The 27,388-nt window shown below is 47.8% G+C and overlaps 2 protein-coding genes across 3 annotated transcripts; one reads left to right on the top strand and one right to left on the bottom strand.

The window, feature by feature from the left end:
- Positions 1-2,188: 2,188 nt before the first annotated feature.
- On the top strand, positions 2,189-20,330 carry PDE320 (pigment defective 320). Its single transcript, XM_078579609.1, has 5 exons — positions 2,189-2,547; positions 16,856-17,117; positions 18,208-18,562; positions 19,624-19,961; positions 20,049-20,330. Exons 1-5 carry the CDS (start codon positions 2,246-2,248, stop codon positions 20,247-20,249), a joined length of 1,458 nt encoding a protein of 485 aa, XP_078435735.1. The 5' UTR covers positions 2,189-2,245; the 3' UTR covers positions 20,250-20,330.
- Positions 20,331-21,217: 887 nt separating this feature from the next.
- Positions 21,218-24,898, bottom strand: LOC144706617 (Pseudouridine synthase family protein). 2 transcript variants are annotated; one of them, XM_078579610.1, is made up of 6 exons: positions 24,699-24,898; positions 24,497-24,608; positions 23,310-23,449; positions 22,589-22,951; positions 22,412-22,474; positions 21,218-21,701 (listed from the first exon to the last, which is right to left on the bottom strand). In XM_078579610.1, exons 1-6 carry the CDS (start codon positions 24,783-24,785, stop codon positions 21,471-21,473), a joined length of 996 nt encoding a protein of 331 aa, XP_078435736.1. In that variant the 5' UTR covers positions 24,786-24,898; the 3' UTR covers positions 21,218-21,470. The 2 variants fall into 2 exon arrangements, with proteins under 2 accessions (XP_078435736.1, XP_078435737.1); XM_078579611.1 differs by having other exon boundaries at positions 23,310-23,441; positions 24,699-24,849.
- Between the last annotated feature and the right edge of the window lie 2,490 nt (positions 24,899-27,388).

The following is a 27,388-nucleotide window of genomic DNA, read 5'->3' as shown; positions in this document are numbered from 1 at the left end:
AATGTCCATCTGGAGTATCCATCAAATAGGAATATTTATAATACATATTTAAAGACTAGTGATCACTATATTATGATCTCATCATAATTCACTAAGTCATTGCACGTATTCATGAACTTCATTATAAACATCACACGGAATAATAATGAATGTAAATATTTTATTCAATGAACTTAAAAAACATGCTAGTGTGATTGGATTGACAGACGCATAATATCCATCAGTTGATACTTAGCTAGTACCAATAACGTACATGGAATTTATTTTAGCTTTTTAATTTTGTCCTACTTTGCTCTTTTTTCTATTATATGTTCCAAATGAATACCATATCTATTACGTGAGATTTCATGTGGAAAACTAAGGTGAAAGGAACAACATCAGGAAAAACATTATTTTTATATATTTGGTTGTTTTAAGGAATCATAATGATAAATAGGGATTTTGGTAGTTGAATAGTGACAGAGAAAGAATGATATCCCCTTAGTTTAGACTTAAAATAAGATAATAAATAATTTTCATGTTCATGTAAATCTCTTTGATAATAAACATCTTGACTCATAATAGATTTGTTGATTTTCCCTTACATTTTGTGAAATGTATATTAAATTTACATATATGACTAATTTTCTAAAGTAAAATATAACAATATAAGTTCATGTGCGTGTTATGCAAACATGATTTGGCTAGTATCAATTCGATGATTCTGTTAATATATATTGGCCACACAAATACAATGCAAGATTCTGCCTAACTTACAGAGCTTGAAAGAAACGGCTACTATTGATTTCAATCAATATTTCTTAGAAATGTTCTCATTTAATATTACATAAGCATAAAACATGGAAAATATTTCTTCCGAGTATCATTCTCAATATCTACAAACACAAAAGATATCTGACTCTTAATTACCATTATAAAAGATTACCAAACTATAAAATATTAAAATATAGATAAATTATTTTAATTATAAAATATTGATAAAAAAAATTTCATCAGCATAAAGTCTTTTAATAAAAGGGGATTGCTTCCGGTCACTTATTTTAAAAAAAATCACTAAATCCAATATTTTTGGAAAAAATCATATTCATGAGCTTGTCACAAATATTATTTATGAAATTTTAACAACAAAAGTTTTCTCATAAAAATAAATATTTTTAATAACATGAGATTAATTCCAGCACTATTTAAAAAATCACCAAATCCAAAAAATTAGAATATCTTTATCTTCATGAACTTCTTATAAATTATCTGCATGAAGTTTAAAGAAAAAAAAATTTCTCATCAACATTAAATCTTTTAAATAACAGGAGATTGATTCCAACACTATTTTTTAAGAAACACTCACCAAAGAATCGTAGAACGATTGACTGGACGATGAATCATTCGATCAATCCCGCACGAGACGATTGCTTCGTCCATGGACGAAATAACTGTACCATCTGGGGCCTTGGACAGGGGGGGGGGCGGGACGGTTTCTGGGTCCTGTGGGAGAATAGTATGCGCCTGACAGGTCCAGCTGGCCGACGCATGTGATGCGTCACGTGTCAATTTTCGAGTCCCCGGACGGGACGATTGCTTCTTCCATGGATAAAATAACTGTCCCATCTGGGGCCTTGGACGGGGGCTGGGACGGTATCTGCATCCTGTGGGAGAATAGTATGCGCTTGACAGGTCCTGCTGGCCGACGAACCTGCTGTACCCATGTGTCAATTTCGGAGTGGTCTAATGCTGACGCACGCCCTGTTTCATCCCAGGACGTCGGACGGGACGAAGAATCGCCCACCCGTCCCCGGACCGGACGATTGCTTCGTCCATGGACGAAATAACTGTTCCATCTGGGGTCTTGGACGGAGGGCGGGACGGTTTCTGAGTCGTGTGGGAGTATAGTATGGGCCTGACAGGTTTATCTGTCCACCACACGTGATGCGCCACGTGTCAATTTCTGAGTGGTCTAATGCTGACGCACGCCTAGTTTCATCCCGGGTCGTCGGACGGGACGAGAATTTCTTGGACTGGACGGTTTCAGACGAAAAAAATGGAGATCGACGAACCCAGGAGGGAAAGATGTAGACGAAACTCTAAAAATTGGGACGTAGGACGGGACGAAGTGGAACCCATAGGCCCAAAGTGGCCAACTTTGACAATGGGTCCTCTTCATTTCTCTCATAAAAGCTCAGCCCACCATCCATGGCAGAGAAGAGCTGCCAAGGCGGCGACTTTGAGAAGAAGGGGAGGAGAAGGCGAGATGAGGCGACTGACATGGACAATGGACGCGGGGGGCTTGTGGGAGATGGACGTGGAGACGCCGGCGGCCATGGAAGGCGTCGCTCGGAGCTTAGCGGCTCGCCAGAGATGCAATGGCGACGGCCCAACCCTCCTCTTCCCTCTCGGGCTGTCTCGCGGCGCCAGACTCTCCCGAGCGAAGCAGCTCGACTTCATGCACCGATTCATGGCGTCGCCGCTCGTTCCCTCCTTCTCCGGCCCCCGCAACGGCGGCCATGGCGTTTCGCTTCAGCGCGCTGACTCCTTCCATCTGAGGGAGAACTGGTGAGTGCTGGACTTCCGCATTTGGCGTGGGTTGGAAGTAGGTTGAATTTTTGGATTTATTGAAAATGGGTTCGCAGATAGATAGATAGTTAGATAGGTTGATTGATTGATTGATCAATGAGTTCGCAGATTGATATTTACATAGATTGAGTGATTGAATCATAAATGGGTTTGCAGATAGATAGATCGATTGAGTGCATTGAATGATAAATGGGTTGGCTGATATACAGGCGGATAGATGGATATATAGGATGGATATATAGATAGATATAAAAGTTAGCTGATTGATATATTGATCACATTATGGGTTGATCGACAGATAGATAGATTGATGGATTGATAAATGGGTTCGCAGTTTGATATTTACATAGATTGAGTGATTGAATCATAAATGGGTTCACTGATAGATAGATGGATTGTGTGATTGAATGATAAATGGGTTCGCTGATAGATAGATGGATTGTGTGATTGAATGATAAATGGGTTCGCTGATAGATAGATGGATTGTGTGATTGAATGATAAATGGGTTCGCTGATTGATAGATAAATTGATTACTGGTTTGGCAGATAGATAGGCGGATTGATGGATATATATGATGGATTTATAGATAGATACTCTTAAAAATTAGCTGATAGATATATTCATCACATTATGGGTTGATCGACAGATAGATAGATTGACTGATTGATTGATTGATTGATAAATGGGTTTGCAGATTGATAGATTTATTGATTTATGGGTTCGCAGATAGACAGACAGATAGATGGATATATAGATAGATGGATAGATATAAAAGTTAGCTGATAGATAGATTGATTGCATTATGAGTTGATTCACTGATATATAGAGAAAATGATGATTGATTGGTAGACAGAGAGAAATGTATAATATATCGTTAATTGAGCTGGCGGATAGAGAGATTGATAGATCAGTATGTAGGTTTGTATGTAGATTGATTGATAACGGATAGATTGACAAATAGATAGACAGAGAAAAGGATGATTGATAAATAGACAGATATACATGTAGATTGATAGATGTATTCATGGCGTTGCCATCACCACTTGTACCCTCTGTTAGTGTGGACTTCTTCCCTATTATGTACTCTCTCTCCTACTTACTCTCCTAGGGTATAAATACCCTCTATGTACCCCTTTGGGTCCTCATGTCATTATCTTCTTCCTCCTTCAATCTAGGATCTTCTCCTCTCCCTCAACCCTTCTAGGGTTTCACATGGTATCAGAGCCCTTGGGCATCTGAGTATAGGGCTTGACATCACCCTAATCCCGGCGGAACTCCGGTGAACCAAAGCCCTGTTCGAATCTGCAGGAAGGGAAACCCTAACTTCCTGCAGAATCGACCCTGGTTCCACCGACGACCACCGTTTTTGCCGAAGACCGTCTCCCACCGCGGAACCGCCGCCCGAGCCGCCAGATCCGAGCGGACCAGCCGCCCGAGCAGCAGCCCAGCGGACCAGCCGCCCGAGCCGCCAGTTCCGAGCGGACCCGCCGCCCGAGCAGCCCGCCCCGAGCGGACCAGCCCCCCGAGCCGCCAGCCCTGCACGGTCCAGCAGCCCGAGCGGACCAGTCGCTTCCGCGGACCAGCCGCCCGAGCAGCCGATCCGGCGGACCAGCCGCCCGAGCTGCTAGCCCGAGCGGACCAGCCGCCCGAGCCGCCAGCCCGAGCGGACCAGCCGCCCAAGCCGCCAGCAATGAACGGTCCCGCAGCCCAAGCAGCCGATCCGAGCGGACCAGCCGCCCGAGCCGCTAGACCCGAGAGAACCAGCCTCCCAAGCAGCCAAACATGCACGTTCCAGCAGCCCGACCAGCCCCGACCGCGGAACTGCCTGAGCAGCCAGCCCGAGCGGACCCCTGACAGTCAACTGCCTGCCTGATGGCGGGCGGCAGTGTTGACCCTCCCGTCTCCGGCAATGCCAGCACCACAGTGGCCCCGCTAGTGCCGACGCCTGCTAGTGATTTTTCCGACGCTGATTTTCAGCGGGAACCGCTGTCGCACAAGGTGGTCCATCCTCTCCCGATGGTCCCGGAGTCGACCCTTCTCCGCGGCCCGAACATCCTTAACTGGCGTCGGTACATCGAGACCACCCTCAAGGCGCCAATTGTTCAAACACTGCATAGCCGACCGCTACCGCCGACCCATCCACACTTCGCGGCATGGGAAGCCGAGGAAAATTTTATCATGGGCTGGCTGTACATTCACACTCTTGCTCCCGAGTTCCGTGACAAGTTCCCGCACCGGACGACTGTGAAGGGTTTTTGGGACCAGGCCGCTGCCTACTGTGGCCGTGATGGCGACAACTGGCGCCTGTTTAGCCTTGTCCAGCGTGCCCAAAACCTCCGTCAAGGCCAACTGTCCATTTCGGACTATGCCTTGGCCCACAAGAAGCTGTGGGAGGAAGTTGACTACTACCTGCCAACGGATGACCCGGCTTCCGTGTCCTATCAGAATACACTCCGCATCCGGCTCCTGGGATTCCTAAACGGCCTCAACAAAGAATACGATGACATTCGTCGTCGCGCCCTCCATCGACGCGAAGGACTCCCGTCAATCGATGATCTCGTCAAGGAACTCCAGGAGGAGGAAAGTCACTTCCAGCTGCAGCAGGCTTCCGTCGAGCCCTCTCCCGACTCGACGGCTCTTCTCACTCGGCCATCGACTTCCTCCTCCACTTCCTCTTCCGCCTCTACTTCGATCCGCCGGCCTCCGCAGTGGTATGCAACTACTGCAACAAGCCCGCCACCGCAGTCGTTTCTGCGGCGCCGCAGTTAGATAACGAAGAAGAAGGCAGCCGACCGAAGGCCATGGTCGCAGCCACTCCGTCCTCCACGTCACCCATGGATCAGCTTCAGGCTGATGTGGCCCTTCTCCGCGAGCAGCTGGCCGCCATGCAGTCCCAGTCTTCCGCCCATTTGGCGGTTTCGGTGCGTACTCCTCTCCGGTGTCTGATCAGTGGTACTGTGGTCATACGGCTCTCCACTCACCTCTGGTCTCGGATACAACCTGGGTGCTTGATTCGGGGGCTACCGATCACATGACCCCGTTCAACGACCGGTTTGTATCCTACGAGAGGCATAGTGGAGTCGTGCGGTTCTCACGGCCGGTGGTGGACGTCTCGCGTGGCTGGTATCGGGCAGTCTATGTTGACGGCCTCGGTGTTGTCCGCAACGCCCTTCACGCCCCGACCTGCGAGCCGTCCTCATGTCACCGCAGCGCCTGGTTGATTCAGTTTTTGTTCGTTTCACCTCCAACCTGACGGCATGTTCCTTTCTGACAAGGGGGGGCGGACTACAGCCATTAGACGCGAGAATGGGCTGCTGCTGTTGGACGATGGGGGCCGCTCGCAGTGCTTCTTGGTACCTCGTAGCCTCCGTCCGGTTGACGAGCAGCGCCGTGCACGGCTCCAGTTGGCTCATCAGCGCCTGGGTCATCCTCCGTTTTCCACTTTGAAGCGTTTATTTCCGTCGTTGTGTACTGGACTAGACCTACAGACCGTTGTTTGCGAAGCTTGTCAGTTGGCCAAGCATCGACGATCCACGTTTTCTCCGTCTGTGTCCCACAGCTCGACGCCGTTTTTCCGCGTTCATAGTGATGTTTGGGGACCGGCCCCACAGGCGAGCCTAAAGGGCCATCGCTATTTTTTGATTCTCGTCGATGAGGCGACCCGCTACACGTGGACCTACCTGCTGGCGGCGAAATCTGAGGTTCCTGCCTCCGTCCGTCACTTCTGTGCCGTCGTCCAGACTCAGTTCGGCCGCGGCATTCAGCGATTCCGGTCCGACAACGCCCGCGATTTCGTCAATGCCGATCTCGCCTCCTACTTTGCCGAACGGGGTATTCTTCATGAATCCTCGTGTGTGGCGACCCCGGAGCAGAACGGCATGGCTGAGCGTCGCATTGGCTATGTCACCTCCACGGCCCGGACACTCTTGCTGAACTACCAGGTACCCTGGTCGTATTGGGGTGATGCGGTGTTAACGAGCACGCAACTCGTCAACCGCATTCCCTCCGATATCTTGGGGTTCCACAGTCCCCTTGATCGGATGATTGAGGCCTTCCCCGGCGTGCCTCTTCGGACCGGCCTGCTCCCTCGCGTCTTCGGCTGCACTGCCTATGTGCATGACACGTCTCCTTCCCGCACGAAGCTCGACGCTCGTGCCCTCCGGTGCGTGTTTGTGGGTTATGCCTCCCTTCAAAAAGGCTACCGGTGTTATCACCCACCTTCTCGGAGGTATTTCATCTCGGCAAACGTCACCTTTGCCGAACATGAGTCCTATTTCGGTGACCCCTCATCCCGCCTCTCGTTGGATGAGGCTCTTGCGGCTCCCCACTTAGAGCCGTTTCCTATTGCGGGGCCCACTGCTCCCTTGCCCTCCTCCATTGTTTCTCCCCCACTTGATCGGCCTTCCATTCCAGTGGCTTCTTCTCCTACGGGGTCGTCGGAGCACTCCTCCACTTCCCCCTTACCCCTCCCGGCATCCTTGCCACCCTCGCCTACCCCGTTAGCGGTTCCGCCACTACCGCCGACACCTCCCTCCCCCGCGGCTCCCCTCTCCCCCGGTGTGTCGTCATCCACACCTCTTGGGGAGTCGCCCTCTCTCCCTCCTGCGGATTCTTCTCCATTCCCCGAGGAGTCTCCGTCTCCACTCGCTTCCGCTCTACCATCGGACGATCCTTCCCTGTCTCCTCCCGATGATGACGATCAGTTGGGATGGCCTATCGCCCTTCGGAAGGGGGTACGCGAGTGCACCCGCACTCCGCGCTATCCCCTGTCCCACTATATCTCCTTCGACCGGCTGAGTACTTCCTACCGGCTGTTTCTCACTCGCATCGAGTCGGACCCCATTCCACGCCGCCTAGCCGATGCTATCGCTTCTCCTCATTGGAAAGCGGCGATGGACGAGGAGATGCAGTCCCTGCTCAAGAACCACACTTGGGATGTTGTCCCACTCCCTCCTGGCAAGCGGGCGGTGGGTTGCAAGTGGATTCACACCAAGAAACATCATGCTGATGGCACCCTCGAGCGCTACAAGTCGCGTCTCGTGGCCCGAGGGTTCACTCAGTCCTACGGCGTGGACTACTTCGAGACATTCTCACCCGTGGCGAAGATGGACACCGTCCGTCTTATCTTGGCAGTGGCTGCTCACTTCCACTGGGGTATCCGACAGTTCGACGTGAAGAACGCTTTTCTCCATGGCGACTTGACGGAAGAAGTTTACATGCAGCCACCTCCGGGGTATGCCCTCGGCCCTCCTGGCACCGTCTGCCGACTGCGGAAGTCTCTTTATGGACTCAAGCAGTCTCCGCGGATGTGGTTCGGACGGTTCTCTTCCGTGATGAAGACCGAGGGCTACACCCAGAGCAACGGCGATGCGTCGCTGTTCTTCCGCCATTCTCCCGCCGGCGTCTCCATCCTGGCTGTATATGTTGACGATATTCTTATCACCGGCTCCGATTCTGCAGAGGCGACTCGCCTTGGTATTGCTCTGGCCAAGGAGTTCGAGGTTAAGGCCCTTGGGCCTCTCCGCTACTTCCTCGGCCTTGAGGTGGCATACGCCCCCCGGGGCATCTTTGTGTCTCAGCAGAAGTACGCCGTTGACTTGCTGGCCCTTGCGGGCATGACGGAGTGTGCGCCAGTGAGTACTCCCATTGACCCAAACGTGAAGTTGGGTGCAGGGGACGACTCGCCTGTGGTGAATTCCTTCCAGTATCAGCAGCTGGTGGGGAAACTCCTCTATTTGACGCACACCAGACCGGATATCAGCTTCGCCGTCAATCTTCTCAGCCAGTTTATGCACTCACCGCGGGAGATCCATCGCCAGGCAGCATATCGGGTACTTGCGTACCTTAAAGGTTGCCCCGGGAAGGGATTGCTCTTCCCACGGAGTACGGATCGGACAGTGAAGGTGTACACCGACGCTGATTTCGCCGGTTCGATTGTGGATTATCGCTCCACGACTGGGTACTGCATTTTTCTGTTTGGCAGTCTTGTCACGTGGAAGAGCAGCAAGCAGGACAAGGTGTCCCGCTCCAGTGCTGAAGCCGAGTACCGGGCACTCGCCGATGGGGCCTCTGAGGGCCAATGGATCTACGGCATTCTCCATGACCTTCGGGTGGAGTACTCCGGCCCGATCCATTTCTACTGCGACAACAAGTCGGCGATTGCGTTGGCCCAGAACCCTGGCCAGCAGGGAAAGATCAAGCACATGGAGCGCAACCGCTACTTCTTCAAGGAGCGGATGGACGAAGGCATCTTCGACCTTGACTTTGTTGCCTCCGCGGATCAAGCCGCGGATGTCCTCACCAAAGGACTGTCCCGGCCCCTGCTTCAACGTGCGGTGTCCAAGCTCGGCATGGACGACATCCATACTTCGCTTGCGGGGGGGTGTTAGTGTGGACTTCTTCCCTATTATGTACTCTCTCTCCTACTTACTCTCCTAGGGTATAAATACCCTCTATGTACCCCTTTGGGTCCTCATGTCATTATCTTCTTCCTCCTTCAATCTAGGATCTTCTCCTCTCCCTCAACCCTTCTAGGGTTTCACACCCTCCTCTGGCCCCGCGACGGCAGTTTTGGCTTTTTGCGGCACCATGCTGACACCTTCCATCTGAGGGATTACTGGCGACCCCCTGCATTTTCATAAATTGAAATGTAGATAGATTTTTTTTGAAAGAAAGATAGGAAAGATCACACATAATCGGTGATCCTCCCAAAAAATGTAGATAGATAGATGGATGGATTCATAAATGGGTCGGTGGATAGATTGATAGATCGATAAATAGTATGGCAGATTCATAGAAATATTGACAAATAGGTTGGCTGATAGAAAGAAAGATTTTTTTTTTTTTTTGAAGAGAAAAGGGTGTCAACTGTAAATCGGTGCCCCCGTTGCCATTGCGATGTAAATCATTATAGTGTACGGAAAAAACAAGAAATCAAAACACGTGTTGAATCGAGTCTCTCTCTGGGCCACGTTCTCTCTCCCTCTCTCTCTCTCTCTCCCTCACTCTCTCTCTCTCTCTCTCTCTTTCTCTCACTCTCTCTCTCTCTCTCTTTCTCTTTCTCTCTTTTCACTTTATTTCTTTCTCCATTGTGAGTGGGCCACGTTCTATAAGTGGCCCATGTGGGAGTCCTTTTTTCTTTTTTATTTCGACTTTCACTTAAGGAAAATCCCACGTGTGAGCCTTTAAGTGACTCACACGTGGGACCTTGTAATGGGGCCTCTTAAAAGGCCCCAAGCCCTAGCCGTCAAACTAAGCTTCTGAGTTTTTGTTCTTTTTAGTCTACAGGACTGTGTCTCAGGCGCCGCCCTTGGCTGGAGCTTCTCCTCTCCTCAACATCTCTCTATTTCTCCTAAACTAACAACACGGCTACATGCCGCGATGCCACACCGAAGCAATAGCCCTGGCGTCTTGTAAGACCGCCAGAGCTGCCGATGGGCGACTCCGAAAGATGACCTCATTTCGGTGAAGCCACAAAGCCCATAGGGTGGCAAAAAGTTTTTGCCATTCAGCTTCACTCCGGTATGGTCCTCCCCGGAGCGATGTCCAGAAGGACTCAACTGTTCGGGTGACCACACCAGGGACGTCTTCCGTAGTCCACACCTCCCGTGCCAGGGGGCAACGGAAAAAGAGATGGTCACGGTCCTCAATTTCACCCATGCACAGGCCACACTCAGCTGATTCCCCCGGGAGCCAGCGCTGCCGTACAGAGCGCGTAGTGAGGCGACATCTCTGCAGCAGCCAGCCAAATATCTTCACTGTCAGGGGGATCTTCCGCTTCCAGACTAGACGGCACCCTCCTGGTAGATCTGGGGCAGCCGGGGACTGGGATTGACATAGTCGTGTGTATGCCGCTTTTGCGGAAAAAGCGGCTCCCTGCCATACGACTCGGTCGGCCTCGTCCTCATTGGGCGTAAGCTGCCCCAATGTAAGCCGCAGCTCTAGGAGGTCCCGCTGCCGTTGATCTGACAGCAGCCCTCAAAAGGTTGGCGACCATCCCCCGCGCCAGCACTCCCGGACCGTAGCACCCGGATCCTGCGCTAGTGCGAACAGACGGGGGTATGCCTCTTTTACCCTCCCTTGCCCCGACCAATCATCGAGCCAAAATCGAAATGTCCTCCCATCGCCAATCTGGGGGGCGTAGTACTGCTGAGTCAGTTGGGCGACCTGTGCAACACCTCGCCAGAACGCAGACGGCCTGCGTTGTCAGCCACCCAGGTTGTGCCAATCCAGGCTGGTGCCGTAGGCATCTCGAAGGATCTGAGGCGCTAGACTTTCCGATGGCTGGAGCAACCGGCATACCCATTTAGATAGGAGTGCCTGATTGGAGAGCTGCAGGTCTCGAATGCCGAGGCCTCCGGCTCTGGTAGGTCGGCATACGTCCTTCCAAGCCACCCGCGCCGCTCCCCGGCAATCCCCTGGTTGGCTGCCTTTCCAGAAGAATCGCCGCATAAGGGACTCCATGCGGGTCTGAACAGTCCCCGGGACTCGGAATACTGACAAATAGAAGGTTGGGATGGCCGAGAGCACCGCCTTGATGAGAACCAGCCGCCCCCCCTTGGACAACAGCCTTGACTTCCATCCTTCCAGGCGCCTCTCCATGTTATCAATAACTGGTTGCCAGTCTCGGGCTCGGATCTGCCCCCCAGAGAGCGGGAGCCCCAGGTAGCGGATGGCGGCACACCTTTGCTCCATCTCCGATGTCATGCCAAATCCCACAACCGACGATTTATGCCGATTGAGACGAAGACCTGCAAAATCAGCAAACAAGTCAAGTAAAGTGGAGACGGTCTCCGCCGCCTCAGCCGATCCCTCGATGAAGAATATCGTGTCGTCGGCGTACTGCAATAGCGGGATTCCCTGGGCCTGGCTAGGAGATTGGAATCCCTGGAGCAGTCCCCTCCCACAGAGCTGCTGAGTGCATATGGCTAAGGCGTCCACAGCGAGGACGAATAGCAGTGGCGCCAACGGGCATCCCTGTCGAACCCCACGTTGTGGCTGGATCCATCCCCCTTCGGGTCGCCCATCAAGCAGAATGGAGAAGGAGTGGGTTGTCACACATAGTTTCACCCACCGGATCCACATCTCGGGAAAGTTTCGCCGACGCAGCACCGCCCACAAAAAACCCCAGTCCAAGGAATCATACGCCTTAGCGAAATCCACCTTCCATAGGAATGCAGTGGTTCCTCGGCGCTTCCATGCCGACACCATTTCCCCCGCCAGGACGGTGCTGTCCGTCATCATCCTGCCCGGAATGAAGGCGGACTGACAGGGGCTGATGAGTCCATCAATCACTTCCCGCAAGCGATTAGCCAGCACTTTGGCCACGATGAGATAGATGGAGTTAGAGAGGGAGATGGGCCGAAAATCACCAATATCTTCCGCTCCTTGCTTTTTAGGCAATAACACGACGTGGGATCGGTTAAGCCGAGCCATGTTGGACTCCCCCCTCCAGAATTGTGCCATGGTTTGCATCAGATCCGGGCCGACAGATGGCCAAAACTCTTTGTAGAAGAATACCGGAATGCCGTCGGGTCCGGGGGCCCCCTCGGTATTGAGGCCCCGTATAGCCGCCACAACTTCATCCTCGGTGAATGGAGTAATCAGCCCTTGTATTTGGGGCTCCGTCAGCGTGGCTGCGCCGCGGCCCGACCATTGCCATACATGCTTAGGTCCCTTCCGAGATACGGCGAAGAAATGCCGTGCAAGAGCCTGGCCTATCTCTGTCACCTCCGTGTGTATCGTGCCCCCCACACGGACTCTCGCAATCCGGTTCCTCCTTCGCCGCCCGCTGGCGCACATGTGGAAGAATCTGGTGTTAGCGTCCCCCTCTTTGAGCCAAAGTTGCCTCGAACGTTGCTGCCAATCCATTTCCCGCTTGTAGTCCTCTTCCGTCACCACGGATTTGTGTCGGCGCCGTTCCTGCATCTCCGCCCCCGTGAGGGGCCTGCTATCTTCGATGTCATCCCACTGCTTTACCTGTATCAAGGATGCATCTCTACGGCGGCTCCATTCCACTCTCCTCTGCTTTTGGGTCGCCTTTAGAGACGAGCGGAGGTCGGGCAGCTTGGCAGAGAGATCCCAAGCTACGACTGAGGGGTGCTGCCATGCCTCCCACCAATCCCTTCGGTCCGGAACCCGTTTTCTCGTAGCATTGATCTATCGAGCTTGAAATAAGTGGATTGCCGGCCATCCGTCCGTGGCCGCCACACAATAGGCGAGTGGTCGGACAGCGGTCGTGGCAACGCCACAACCTCGGCCGACGGGTAGGCCTCCATGAGTTCTGTCGAGCAGAGGAATCTGTCCAGCCTCGATAGGGAGTGTGGATGGGCCGAGCTGCGCCACGTATATGTGCAATCTGACAGGCCCATTTCCTGGAGCCCTTCGGTGGAGATGAAGTCCCAAAGCTGTTGTGACCCATAGTCGCGCCCCCCCGCGCCATTCGGCCGATCTCCAGCTTCTAGGGTGACATTGAAGTCCCCCCCCGAAGTGAAGGGGGAGCCCCCGGAATCGCCCCGCCACCGACTCCAGGTCCTCCCATAGCTCTACTCGGTTGGGTGGAGACGCCGGACCGTACACCGATATGATCACCCATTGCCATCCGTCCGTGCGGCATGTCAATTTTACAGCCACCAGATGACGCCCGCTCCATCGATCAGCTTCTTCGTAAAGGTCCTCTGACCATGCCACCATCACACCTCCGGCTCGGCCCGTGGCCGGAAGTGCCACGAAGCCCTGTAGATGCCCCTGCCCCACGGCATTCCAAGTGTGCGCATCACACGTTTCCAGCATTGTTTCCTGGAGGCAGACCACTGTAGTTCCCCATTCTCGGAGATACTGGCCGATGATCCTTCGCCTTCAGGCATCCCGGAGCCCCTGAACATTCCACGAGGCGCACTTCATGGAGAAACCGGTCGGACCTCGTCAAGCTGAGGCACTAGGTGTACCCCTGCCGCCTCTGCGATCTTGACCGCGCCTGGAGTTATTGCAGCTGGGACCGTGGTCCCGTTGATCTCTTCCAGGTAAGTGGTGACCTCCTGTCGTGACATGATCGTGCACGGTTTCCGGTTGCTGCCCTTCCGTTTGTAGTATCGATGCTGCGCCTCTAGCATGCGCTTTGCACTCCCCATGTTTACCGCCCGGATGACCCTGTTGCTGTGGTCCCAGTCCTCTCCGTGGAGGCATTCACCTGCATCGCCCAAGCCTGCTGGCTGGGTCAACGCGGGTCTCAGATAGCTGTCCGTCACCGGAGGCTGAGCGTGGTCCGGGTCCCCGGTAGCAAGGTCTGAGCTTGGCCCCGGCGAAGATGTCGGAGGCAGCACTAGCGGGGGAGCTGCCGCCGTGCCCCCCTCCGACATTACTGTCCCCCTGGCAGCGATGGGGATCTCAATCTCCGAGGTGGGAGAGGTCGACAGACTCGTGACGGCTGATGGAGCGGGAGTCACCCTCCCCGCGTCCGTGCTATACTGCTGCACCACTTGGACGGGCGGCGACTGGTCCATCGCTAGTGGCGACGGTTCCGGCCAAGGTGTAGGGACTGCAGCCGCTGGAAATGAGGTCGCTGTTGTCGGGGATTTATGGGGCGACGCCGTCTTGCTTCGATGAGTTGCCGCAGGGGTAGGATTGGTCCCTTCCCCATTGGAATGGGAACTGTCTGCCTTCAGCGACGGATCCTCGGGGCCGCAGTCTTGGGCTGCTTGAGTTAGATGAGACTGGCGACCGGGGCTTGACCGTGGCGGCGGAGGGGGAGGGGGTACAACAACCTGGGCCATGAAGACGGTCTCATCCCCTTCGAAGACGACTGCCGGCGGGATGATCGCCCCCGCGGGGACTGCAATCTCTACTGCAACGCTGTTCGGGTCGCCTGACTTGAGGCCGGTAGAGATGATCCGTCGTAGGGAACCAATAGGCCGTGTAATCTTGTCTAGGTGCACCCATGCCCGGCGTCCGAACGGGATCCCCCGAAGTTCAAGAAACACAGTATGTTGGCTGGATTCGTTCGTCCCATCAGCAGGAGTCGGCTTGCGCCATAGGATTCGGCCGCCTCCGTTGACTTCCTCTTCCCGTCCCCATAATGCCTGGAAGGTGGCCCTCGTCAGATTGCGCAGGAAGAAATCCCCCGAGGATAGTTGATGAAAATCAGCGCTCTCCATGTCTGGCCACTGGGACTGGAGGTGTTGCAGCACTTGTTCCTCCTTTGGCCGGCCACTAAGCGCCACCCCAACCAAGCAGAATATAGGCAGGTCTGGTGGGGGCCAAATCGAGACAGGCGCTCGGTGGCGTATCCGTGCGTTCGGGCAGGCGGCCTGGCGGTGCCCCGAACGGAGGCATAGGCAGCAGACAACCGGTTCCCGGCACTCCCGAATCATATGACCTCGTGAGAGGCACCGAAAACACCGCTGCTCGCCCATTCTGGTGACGGCCCGGAGATCAACCGGCGGGTGGCGACGTCGGCGGCATTGTACTGTAGTCCATCCCGCTTTCTCGTCCTCATCGCCCAAGATGGCCAGCGTTGCTCTAGTTGCTTCTGCATAGGATTGACGCCGCTGTGACGAGACCGCCTGTGCCGGTATGGCGGTTGAACCCGAATCTACTTCGGTGCGCTCGGCTGGGGGGGGGGGGGGCAGTGTAGGACGGCGCTGCAGACGTGTACGAGAACGGCTGGGTGCAGGTGCCCGAGGACTGTATCGCCTTGGCCGGGTCGGATGGGGTCTCCTTGGTGGCTGTTGGGCTTGTCGCCGCCCTGGCCTCCCCCGATCAGCTGTCAAAACTGTCGGAGGGGATGGCCGTTGTCGCGCCAGGTGTCGCCGTGGCGAAGCTGAGCATTGTGTCTGTCTACGCGTCGGGCTATTCCGGCCACGACACGGGCAGGGGCTGTGCCTTCGATGTCGCGGTCCCCGGGCGCGAGGGCCATACTCGGTCGGCTCCTGTCTCGCCCTGGCCCGCGACACGTGGTCCGTCGTGGACACCGTGGCCCGCGCTGGGTGGCGTGGGTGTTCGAGGACCGCCCCACGACCGCGTCTCATGCGGGCGACATCACGCGATCGGAAGGGCGCAGATCCCCGCGCGCGGAGTCGCCGTTCCGTGCTACCTCCAGGGGGGGCTGGAGGTAGCCGTCCGACTGTCGGGGCTGTTTGGGGGCGCCGGTGACTTCGCCTTCGGCCAGAGAATGAGGGGTGGGGCTCGGCGGTGAATTCCGCTGTCGCCGTAGTGGGTACTGGGAGGTTGGGGGTCCGCCCGAGTAAGCCGTCCTGTGTGGCGGCGGGCATCCTCCCCCGGGGAGCGGGTGCTGGACCTCCGGCGGGGGAACCGTCGGCGGGGGGGCCGCGTGCGCTGGACCCCCGACGGGGGAATCGTCGACGGGGGGGGCCGCGGGCGATGGATCCCCGACGGGGGAACCGTTGGGGGCTGGACCACGGGGAACCGTCGGGGAGGGCCGTCGGCGACCGTCGGTTGACCTCCGACCTCAACCTCCGACCGACGGCGACCATCCAATGTTGGTCATCCAGGCGTCTGCTAATATAAAAGCCATGGAATGAATTCTTCAGCTCATTTTTCACCTGATAGAAAGAAAGATAGATAGGGAAAAGATGGTAGATGGATTGACAGATTTATATTTATATATAAATAGATTATGTTGATGGAGTAAAACATGTTTTGATAAATAAATAGGTAGGTAGATAGCGATGAAGATGATAGATACATAGGAGGATGCATGTCTTGATACTATCCTGATTGAAAAATAGTTAGATATATCAGTAAAATAGATAGATGAAGAGATAGATATAAAAAATTGGTAGATAGACAAAAATATGCATAGAAATGAAGAAAGAAAAATAGATAGATTGATAGAAAGATAGATGTATAGAAGAATGATGTAAAAGTATGTAGATGGATAGAAAAAGAGAGAAAAAGGAATAGAAAATTGCAGAAATTTAGAGATGGACTGATAGAAAAGATACAGAAAGATGTAAAATAGGTAGATGGATAGAAAAATAGATAGAGAGAAAGGAAAAGAAACAGTAAGGAGTAGAAATAGATAAATGGATAGAAAAAGAGATAGACTGATAGAAAAGAGATAGAAAGATGTAAAAATGGATAGATGGATAGACTGACGGAAAAATTATAAAGACTGATCAACAGAGAAAAAAATGATCGATAGATAAATAGAAATCACATACTCTTTGGATTTCACCCAATCTAAAAATCACATACTGCTGATGAAAATATCAGGATTCTGTTTCGCTCCAGTTAGCTTTAATTGAGTTAAATTCAAAATCTGAGCAGGTCGGTGACAATTATGGAGCAATTTCATCTTCAGAAGTTTGTCTCTCTTTTGAAGAAGCTGGAGTCAAAAGAAGTCGGATCCAGCGGCAGCAATGGAGCCGTCTCTTGGATCAGAAATGTGGGAGCATTGGCCATGGATGCTTACCGTCGAGGTTTTGGGACTGAATTCGTGGCTTCACGGTCTTCATCTCTGTTATTTGAGGCCTACGGAGATGATGAGGATGGAAAAGGCTACAGGAACAAAGCCGTCTTCACACACAAGGCAATATCTTAAATTTTTCATCGAATTTGTCGACAATCAGTCTCTTGCATATTATTACTTGTTTCAAGAAAAAGAATATCCTGAGATGAGTAATGGCCAGTCTAGTCTTTGCCTGGAATTCCCAAAAATTGTGATATTTCAGTAACTTTTTTCTATTTGAAAAAACCATCCTTAATGTTTTCATAGAATTATATGCAGGGTTGAATATATTTACTATCAATCATCTCTGGCCTGGCCTGGCATTGACTGGATTGGTCATTCCTCATCTTAGGATCTTCTTGTTCTTAAATCAAGTAAGCATCTGCGGTAGATGAAGCAGACCTTTTCCTTCCTGTGTTTCATTCCTGAATCTCATAAGTAATCTTTTGTTACTTCTCAAAAACTTATGATGATGATGATGGCGACAACAATGAGTATGATGCCTAATCGATGTCCATCAGACGACAGTGTTTCATCATCATCAGGGTTGCAGCACTCATCAGCATCAGCATTAGCATCCTCATTATCCAAGCAGCAGTGACAAGTTGGTCATTATCATCATCATTCGTCCAATTCACCCATATATGATGACGACGATGGCAAAAATTTAGAGATGAAGCGAAAGGTGGTGAAGTAGTCATCGTCCGCCAATGCTGGTTTCAAGAGCACAAATTCTAAGATGACCCATATGTTCAAGGCGCCATTAGTGTTGGATACTTGTCAATATTAACATCAACGTTAGCGACCCTCATTGAATTTGACGATTTTGTCGACTAATTTTAGGGTGGTTGATGACGTTGATGGGATTTTGCAGATTTTAGTCATCATCTGGCCATCAAGGTCATACCCAACTATTTAACATTCTAGTTAAAAAATGTCAACCACTTCGACGTCAATCTCATCATCTACATCGACTGGCCTTGTTGATAATGACATAGGCGTTGATGATTTTGACGTCTGTCGATGATGCTGATGTCATCTGTAATTTGTCAACCATCTCAACTAAAATGGATGCCATGTTGATGTAGTTAAATCTTCTCCTCCAGCTCAACTAAAATGAACATAGAACTTCCTTAAAATTGAAATAATCTTCATTTTTGTGCGGTTGCAGTTTCCTGGACATGATCTGGTGATGGAAGCTGCATCCCCTCGTCTTTACTCTTCAGGGGATGGGACTTATTGGGATGTGCCCTTGTCGATGGCCATTGACTTAGCTTCAACCCCTTCAACTTCAGGAGCAGGTTACCATTTCTGTTTGCAACAAAACAAAGGGCAGCCCAGAAGCTTCTGCCATGCCAAATCTAGTGAAGCACCCCCATCTCTTCTGCCGGGATTTTGTGCCAAAGCTGTGGTCTCCATTAAGAAAAGTGTTGATATTTGGAGAAAGAGAGATGGAATGAAGAAGATGAAGCAACCATTTGACGTGTTTCAATGTGATCCTCATATTTCTGTATCTGGGACCCTCGGTAAGCCTTTTTGTTAGTCTTGCGGCAAATTTTAAACTAAGCTGTTTGCCCTTTTTTGGATCTGAAAATTGATTAATGATATTGTTGCCGCAATTTTAGATTTTTGTGATCCAGAAATTGATTTATGATTTTGTTGTAGTTTCTTTGCGGCCATAAAAACTATTCATCATTTATTTATCTTGTACCTCGGACTCAATTTATTCCCACTGTGTGCATAATTATATTTTGAGACGCCGTCTCTTTTTTTTGTTTTTTCTTCACAAGGAATTTTCATTTCCGTTTACAGATGAATGATAATGGTCTCCAGGTTAGGACACTATGTTGGGAAATTTATTTGTGATGTGTGATTGCTTTACCTCAAATGAATGTTGTGGCAGCCCACAGTACCCTCATGACTATATTTCCTTCACGGATGAAAATTAGTCCTTCCTGTAGGGTACAATATTTTCCACCGTACTCTTGCTGCGATCATCGTTAATCAGTTTTGTCTTTTTGTGGTCTGAATTGAGTTTTTTTGCTTCGCCACTGTTGAATGTTATTGTATCTTTGTGGTTGAAAATAGATTATTGATATTGCTTCGCTGTTATATTTAAGTGTAGTGGTTCCTTTTCGTGGCTTTTGCGATTCATGATGTTGCAGTGATTTCTTTATGGCCTGAAAAAATATTTTTAAATTATGTTGGTACATCTACCTTAATTTATTTCCTCTCTGTGCATAATCATATTGTGGATATCCACTCCCTTCTCTGTTCTATTTACAAGGATTAATTTTTCCTACTCCAGGTAAATAATAATGGTATCTAGATGAGGAAGAAATTATGAATATTGTGAGGAATCATTTGGAAAAATGCGACTACTTTATCTCAATTAGATCCTCTTGCCTTCCAAAGTACCCTTCATTTCTGACAATTAGTTTTTACTTGTGGAATAATATTTTATGCGGTATTTTAATGTAGAAATGGTGTAGATGGATGAGCAAGCAATTTTTTTTCTCTTGCCAACGGATATTTACATTTACTGTTTTAGATTCAATTTCTAATTCTGCGAATTCGATTGTTTTAGGCGCTGCCCTTTGTGCGTTCATGGGAGAGAATTCCGTCGGCCTTTGCAAGGAAGAGCAATCTCATGATTTCAAACCTCTAAGTTTATCTTTCTCAGAAAAAAGATCGTCCATATTTGCAGATTCCTACGCTGCAGTGTCCTGCACAGGCCAAATCGGGCATTTTCAGAAACTTATTCTCGATCTAACAAGATTTCAGGCACGCCTGGACTGCCCTTCAGTAACCAATCTCCTCCACGGCTCCTTCCATCTCATCAGAGACAATATCAAAGGTCGTGATTTCAACCCAAATGCAGTCTACTCAATCTGCCCAGATTTGACCCTCTCCTTTCAGCAGCAGGTAGAATCTACCCATTATCTAAAAATCATCTTTTTTCTAATTTTTAGCAATGGGGTATGATATATTCTTATTTGTGAGGCATTGTAGCTTGTTGGGCCAGTCAGCTTCCGAGCTGAATCCAGATTTGGGGTTGATCTGATGAAGAGTCAGGGGAGGTTGACGCACAGCCAAGAACACTTTTTTGCCCTTGAATACGCCATGCACGTCCTCGGCTCGGCTAGGGCAACAGCTTGGTACTCCCCAAAGCGTCAGGAGGCCATGGTGGAGCTGCGATTTTTTGAAACATAAGGTTTTATCCTTGTAACCCACAAAAATTTTGAGCTTTTTCCTCACTTCCTGATCTGAAATGGGTTTAGATTCTTCTCTCCAGAGCACTATCTTGTTGGAAATCTTACCTCCCTTGAGTCTTATTCAGTACTCTATCCGTAAACCCCTCAAGCGTTGTAAATTTAACGCTGAACTAGAGTTTAGTTTCTTTCAGTTGTCTGTAACAGCTTCCTCCCAATTTTTCTAAAGAAATAGAAATATGGTTGAAGCTCTGAGAAGAGGATTCATTTGCTGGTCTGTAACAGTCCTCGTTGGGTTTGACTGCCATTCTGTTTAGTGCTCTTGGAAAGGGGGGATTTTTTTAACTATCTGTAGCCCTTTTCGAAAGAGAACATTAAAGAAGTTGAAACACAAACGACCAACTTGGCAATGAGGAAGGAATCAAGGAAGGGCTGATTAGGCAAGGCGATTACATGGACAAGGATGAGGACGAGGACGAGAGGACATTGAATATGATGACAAGGATGACGATGATGGGTGCCGAAAGAGAGATAGATGGATGGATAGATAGAGAGAGATGAGAGAGGATAAGGATGAGAGGATACTGAATATCATGACAAGGATGTTAATGATGGGTGCGGAAAGAGAGATCGATGGATGGATAGATAGATGGAGAGATATGCAAGATGATGAGGACTAGAGGATATTGAATATCATGACAATGATGATAATGATGGGTGCCAAAAGAGAGATAGACGGATGGATAGATAGAGAAAGATGAGGGAGAAATAGAGAGTAGAGAAAGAGAGTAAAGAGAGAACTCGAGAGTAGAAAGATAGATGGATAGATAGAGCGAGAGATGAGAGAAATAGAGAGTAGAGAAAGTGAGCGAAGAAAGAGAACTAGAGAGCAGAAAGAATGATGAATAGATAGAGAGAGAGAGAGATGAGAGAGAACTAGAGAGTAGAGAGAGAGTGTGTGTGGAGATGTCATTTAACATATTCGGAAGAAAAATACAATATTTAAAGATTTTCATAACTTTTCATTCCATTGTCAACTACTGATATCATGGTCATCAAGTTTTTACATCTTCTTTAACATCACTAGCAATGATATGTCCAATATCTATACCCGTTCAAGACATGCCTCTCCAATGTAAATCCAGTGACCCGAATGGTGGGTCTCAATTAAATACTCTATTCGCTAAGAGTTAAACCCTTATGAGATCAATCAAACGCAAAATTAATAGAATGGAAGCTTGCATTTTCTCATAGTGCGGATCCTGCCAAAACTGGATGTGACAGGCTGCTCCTTAAGGGCATCTTCTCTGTATTTGACAGAAATGAGGCACAGTCCATGGGGTGGGGCAAGAAGTGCGTACTTGGCTAGCACTCTACGATCCCTTGCAGCCAAAATCGTGGGAACCACGTCAGGAGGAAGGGCTTCTTTTCCCACCTGAAGTAACAAAGCCACCTGCCAAAAAAAAAGGAGAATGAATCTTATGCAGCAAGATGATACCAAGAAAATGAAAATGTCGCAACATACAAATAAATATCACATTAGGATGCCAAGCCCTAATTAGGGGTATTTCAGTCATTTTGGTTTTCAGGCAGACAAGAAGTTTTTGATGCTGTGATAAGTACTTTTCAAGAAAATACCAAAAGAGAGCTGGTCAACGACCCATTGACTGCACGACCTGACCAAGGACCAAGCCCCTATCAATAAGGAGGGAGTTACGAGGAGGGGAGACATCGATTCATTTTTCTTGAACACAGGCGGTGATGATTGTGCCAAAATAAGGCCAGAGACGCGTATCAAAGCCGTTGATCTGGAGAGGAGTGATGACGAGTAGTAAGGAGCTCCACCTACAAGGAGGAAGGAGCCGCCCCGATCATCTGACTCCCTTATTGTTCGTCTATCCATTTTCCCACACTGAGTTCAAACTCACATTTGAGGATATTCGTGAATTCTTGGATTTTATTGAAAATAGTTCATTAATACTACATTGGTGTATCATACTGCAGTTAAAACTCAGACCCAAGCCTGTAACCATTATTCTCTCTCTGTAACTTTGAGTAATCATCCCTCATGGAGACCTACCCAAAGTCTCTATGAATAACAATTTGCATTTTATCACGTTAAACAACGAATGAAACACTTAATGATAAATAATTAGCGTTTACCATGTTTCTCACTTGCCGGAAAAGAAAACCAGAGCCTTCAACCTCAAGTTGTAGAATAGGGCCCTGTAACAATTTGGAATTAGTAAAAGCAACATTCAGAAGTGGGGTCATCATTTCAATGTTTGCCGTTTTCAGATTTGATTATAAAAACGCCAAGAAATCTCAAGATCCACTTACCACTTCAACAACATCAAACCGGAAAATCTCTTTCTCCGGGTTTATAACTCTGTCGTTTCGTGATGTATTTGCGAAGGAAGTGAAGTCATGCTTTCCCACATAATATTGCGCAGCCTCCCTCATTAAAGAGGGATCGAGCTTGTAGGCACAATGGTAGGCATATCGGGTCTGAAACGGATCCATTACGGGTCCATTGTATATCTTGTAGTGGTAAATCTTGCTCTCCGTTGAGAAACGGGCATGGAACTGGGGTCCTGCCGGGCAGAACTCCCTCACTCTTATATCAGGAGGAAGAAGGCCATTAATAGCAGTATGAAAGTCCTCCAAGTCTTCATAATTAGAAGTTGTTTCAAAATGAGCCACCTGAAAACAACCAAGTATAGGGTCACATTAGGTGGGCTAACTCACCTATTTAATTTTACATTAAAGGTTATTATGTATTTGATACTGCAATCAAATGATTCTTTAAGGCTTGGAATTGAGTCACTAGTCATACGGTTATGCATAAGTGTAGAAACCAGTTCTAATACAAATTCTGTGATGGGTGGATTTATAAACCTGACAGATCCCTCGGCGCCTGCTTTAAGATTTCTATCTACAACTCATAGAACAAAAACAAAATATACTAAACATTGCGAAAGTAATGATAAAAGAAACTGGCGGATAAATTCTCCTGTTGCTAAATATTTTTCTGGAAAATCTATGACACAAATAACCAAACCTGGCCCCAAGCATGCACGCCGGCATCTGTCCTGCTTGCGCCGACAAGACATAGAACCTTTCTATCAAGCTTTGTAATGCGTATTAAGGCCTTTTCTATGATGCATTGTACCGTTGGGATTGACTCTTGATACTGCCAACCTAAAACGGATGTCAGGTCGAGGTAGAATGCCATAATACCGAGGAACAAGAATTAGAAAATCCAAATAAACTATAAGTGGAAAATTCTGCTAAACATGTTAAAAAATGCATGTATCTGAATACATTTCCGTTTTAATTTTGTCCCTAATACTGACGTAGTTTTTTATTTGCTTCGTTTATGTTTAAGTTAAGACTTAATTTATAATTTTTTATGAAGTTTCTACAAAAAAAAAATTTCTAAGTGTTCAATAAGAATTGTCTAGCTTCCGGAGGTATTGAGAGATAACAGGATACAAGAAATTAAATTATGATTTGGAGGCAAATGTTTCTTCTATCTGACTACCAGAAACTAGACACTCTATTTTCTTAAGATACCCATATTTCTAAATAAATAACAACTGCTAAGTTATTTTTAAAATTTTAAAATTCACTAGACCCAAAACAAAAATTTTCCAAGCACAAAAAACACATAAATTCTTTATTTTTTCCTATTTTTTGCTGGTCCAGTTTCCCATCCTAAAAATCTTGACAATGAAGCAGATACGAATTTAGAAGTTCGCCTCGGTGTTTGAAACAAAAACATTCCGCCTTTCAATCTAAATAAATACTACGAAGCTTATAAATATTCTAAGCAATAGAGCAATCATATATCCTCCGAACTGTGGTTTATACATCAATGATACAGATATAAAACAAGATAGTCTAAAAGAACATTGCTCTGTGACTTCCGTGCAGTAGAAAGGGCACAAACTTCCGACGGAGAGATTCCATCAAATATTTGATTAATCCCGGATAAAAAATTTTACAACCCATGACACCAGCTCGGTGATAATCTTTATAATTATGCTAGGTGATCCAAAATCTGGCACAATTTCATTTCCTCAAGGTTCCATTGATCCACCATTCCGTCCTAGAAACATCAAAATCTGAATTAGCCGGCGATTTCTCATTCAAAATATTTAAAACCTTTTAATTTCCATTTCAAATCCTCAATATCCACAATGAAGAAACGGTTAGCTGATGATGCGGAGGAGGAGAAACACTGACCTGCGAATGCGGTTCCATCGTAAGCAATGATCATCTTCCACTTATGAAGCTGCTTCGACGAATCGAGAATACCCATCGAGAAATTCTCATCCGCCCAGCTCAATGCTTCGCACTAACAATCCGAGGTTCATTCAAACATCAGCCCAACGCAAAAAATACGATCTGGGTTGAAAGATCGATGCTTGGGGAGGTGGGTACTCACCGAGAGGAAACTTCTGCATGTGTAAGATTTGCGGGATTGTCGCCAGGCGAGAAGATGTCGAGAGCTGGCGATGGCAGCTCCGGCCATCTCCTTCGGGCAGAGAGTGTGGAACTGAACGAAAGATTTAGTAAGTCTAACAGATAAAATACAAGTTCGGGTCACTTTTCAGTAATCAATCCCTGTCCCTCTCTCTCTTCCTTTCTCTCTCTATCTCCGTCTCTCTCTCTCTGTATCTATCTCCCTATACCTCTCTCTCTCTCTCTCCTTTTCTCTCTATACCTCTCTCTGTCTCCCTCTCCCTTTCCCACTCTATCTTTCTCTATCTATCTATCTCCCACTATTTCTCTCTCTCTCACCCTTTCCCTCTCTATCTCTCTCTCTCTATCTATCTATCTCCCACTATTTTTCTCTCTCACTCTCCCTTTCCCTCTCTATCTCTACCTATCTATCTCTCACTACTTCTCTCTCTCCCTCTCCCTTTTCCTCTCTTTCTCTCTCTCTCTATCTGTCTATATATCTATCTATCTATCTCCCACTACTTCTCTCTCTCCCTCTCTATCTCTCTCTCTCTATCTGTCTGTCTATCTATCTATCTATCTATCCATTAATATGTCTATCTATCTATCTATCTATCTTCCACTACTTCTTTCTCTCCCTCTCCCTTTCCCTCTCTATCGCTATCTATCTATCTATCTCCCACCACTTCTCTCTCTCCCTCTCCCTTTCCCTCTCTATCGCTCTCTATCTATCTATCTATCTATCTCCCACTACGTCTTTCTCTCCCTCTCTATCTCTCTCTCTCTATATCTATCTATCTATCTCCCACTATGTCTTTGTCTCCCTCTCTATCTCTCTCTCTATCTATCTATCTATGTATCTCCCACTACTTCTCTCTCTCCCTCTCCCTTTCCCTCTCTATCTCTCTCTCTATCTATCTATCTCCCACTACTCTCTCTCCCTCTCCCTTTCCCTCTCTATCTCTCTCTGTCTATCTATCTCCCACTAATTCTCTCTCTCCCTCTCCCTTTCCCTCTCTATCAATCTATATATCTATCTATCTTCCACTACTTATCTGTCTCCCTCTCCCTTTCCCTCTTTATCTCTCTCTATCCATCTCCCTCTCTTTTTCTCTCTCTATCTATCTTCCTCTCCCTTTCTCTCTTTATCTCTCTATCTATCTCCCTCATTTTCTCTCTATCTATCTATCTATCTCTACCTCTCTCTCCCTCTCCCTTTCCCTCTCTATAAATCTCTCTATCTCTATCTATGTATCTCTCTCTATCTATCTGTATATCTCTCCCTCTCTTTCTCCCTCTCCTTATCCCTCTCCCTCTATCCATCTATCTATCTATATACCCTCTCCCTCTCCCTCTATACATCTATCTATCTATATACCCTCTCCCTCTCCCTCTATACATCTATCTCTATTTATCTATCTATGTCTCCGTCTCCATCTCTCTCTATCTATATCTCTATCTTTCTATATATCTCTCTCCATCTCCCTCTTCCTCTCTCTCTGTATATATATCTCTCTATGCCTCCCCCTCTCTCTATCTCTGTCTATCTATTTCTCTCTCTCTCTATCTATCTATCTATCTATCTCTCTTTATTGCTTTTTCTCTGTATCTTTCTATCTCTCTCTATATTTTTAAATATATTTATCTGAGCTAGCTATTTATGTGTCTGCTTGTTTATTTATTTATCTCTCTATCTATCTATAAATCTTTCCAATCTATCTTTCAATGTATTTGATCTATCTAGCTGGTGTATCTATTAATCTGTCTATTCGTCTATATAGCTATCTCTATATCTTTAAGGATTTCGCCTGTCCCATTTTATTTCGGGTTGTTTTGGTGTTGATTTATTGCCATTGACCACATTTTAACTGTTTTTTTCATCCTAACTTGTTGGCATTGCATTGTGTGTTCCACTTAGTTTTCTCTTTGATACAGTCAAAACCATCCAGGATTAGGTTCCCATACATAGGTCCAGATACACATTTTTTTGATCGAGCGTAGTTGTAATATGGTGCTACTGCTACAACTAGCACCTATGCCTTGGTAAAAAAGTTCCATAATTTGTGTCTGGCCTAGTTATAATATGGTGCCTATTTTTAGATCTTTATTAATTAAGGATGTGAATATAGAAGCAAAGGGATGCATCCTGATCTTTATAAAAGTATAAATCAGGAGAAATATTTAGCATTGAAAACCTCTTTTTAATACCCTCTGATTTATATAATTCACCTTTGAATGTTTCCCTAGAAGTTGCTAGCTTTGTGAGACATGTGTTCCTTAGGTTAATTCATGTTCAAGAGTATTTTCTGATAAGGAGTTTCAAGAGGCTTCTCAAGGATTCTTATATAGTTACCTATCTGCCTACGACTGGCATCAAAAACAAGGTTTGTGTCATCTTCCTCATTAGACTTCTTGAGATTTTATTCAAAGTTGTGGAAAATGTACCATTGTATACCCAAGATCCATAGAAACTAAAATTCTGGCTCAAAAACTGATGAGTGAGATAGATTCCATAAGGCCGGTGCTTAGAGATAAATCTAATTTGGATATAGAATAGAAGAAGAAGATATTAAGATAATACTAGGAACGATAATAATTATATTTTTATAATAATATAGATCAAATGAGTAATATAGTACTAATAAGGATATAAGGATACAGGAAGGTTTAGAC

Source organism: Wolffia australiana, chromosome 8 (genome assembly GCF_029677425.1).
Source record: "Wolffia australiana isolate 7733 chromosome 8, ASM2967742v1".
NCBI classification, from domain to species: Eukaryota; Viridiplantae; Streptophyta; class Magnoliopsida; order Alismatales; family Araceae; genus Wolffia; species Wolffia australiana.
Note: the sequence above shows the minus strand (reverse complement) of the source record. Positions and strands in the feature narration are given on the sequence as shown.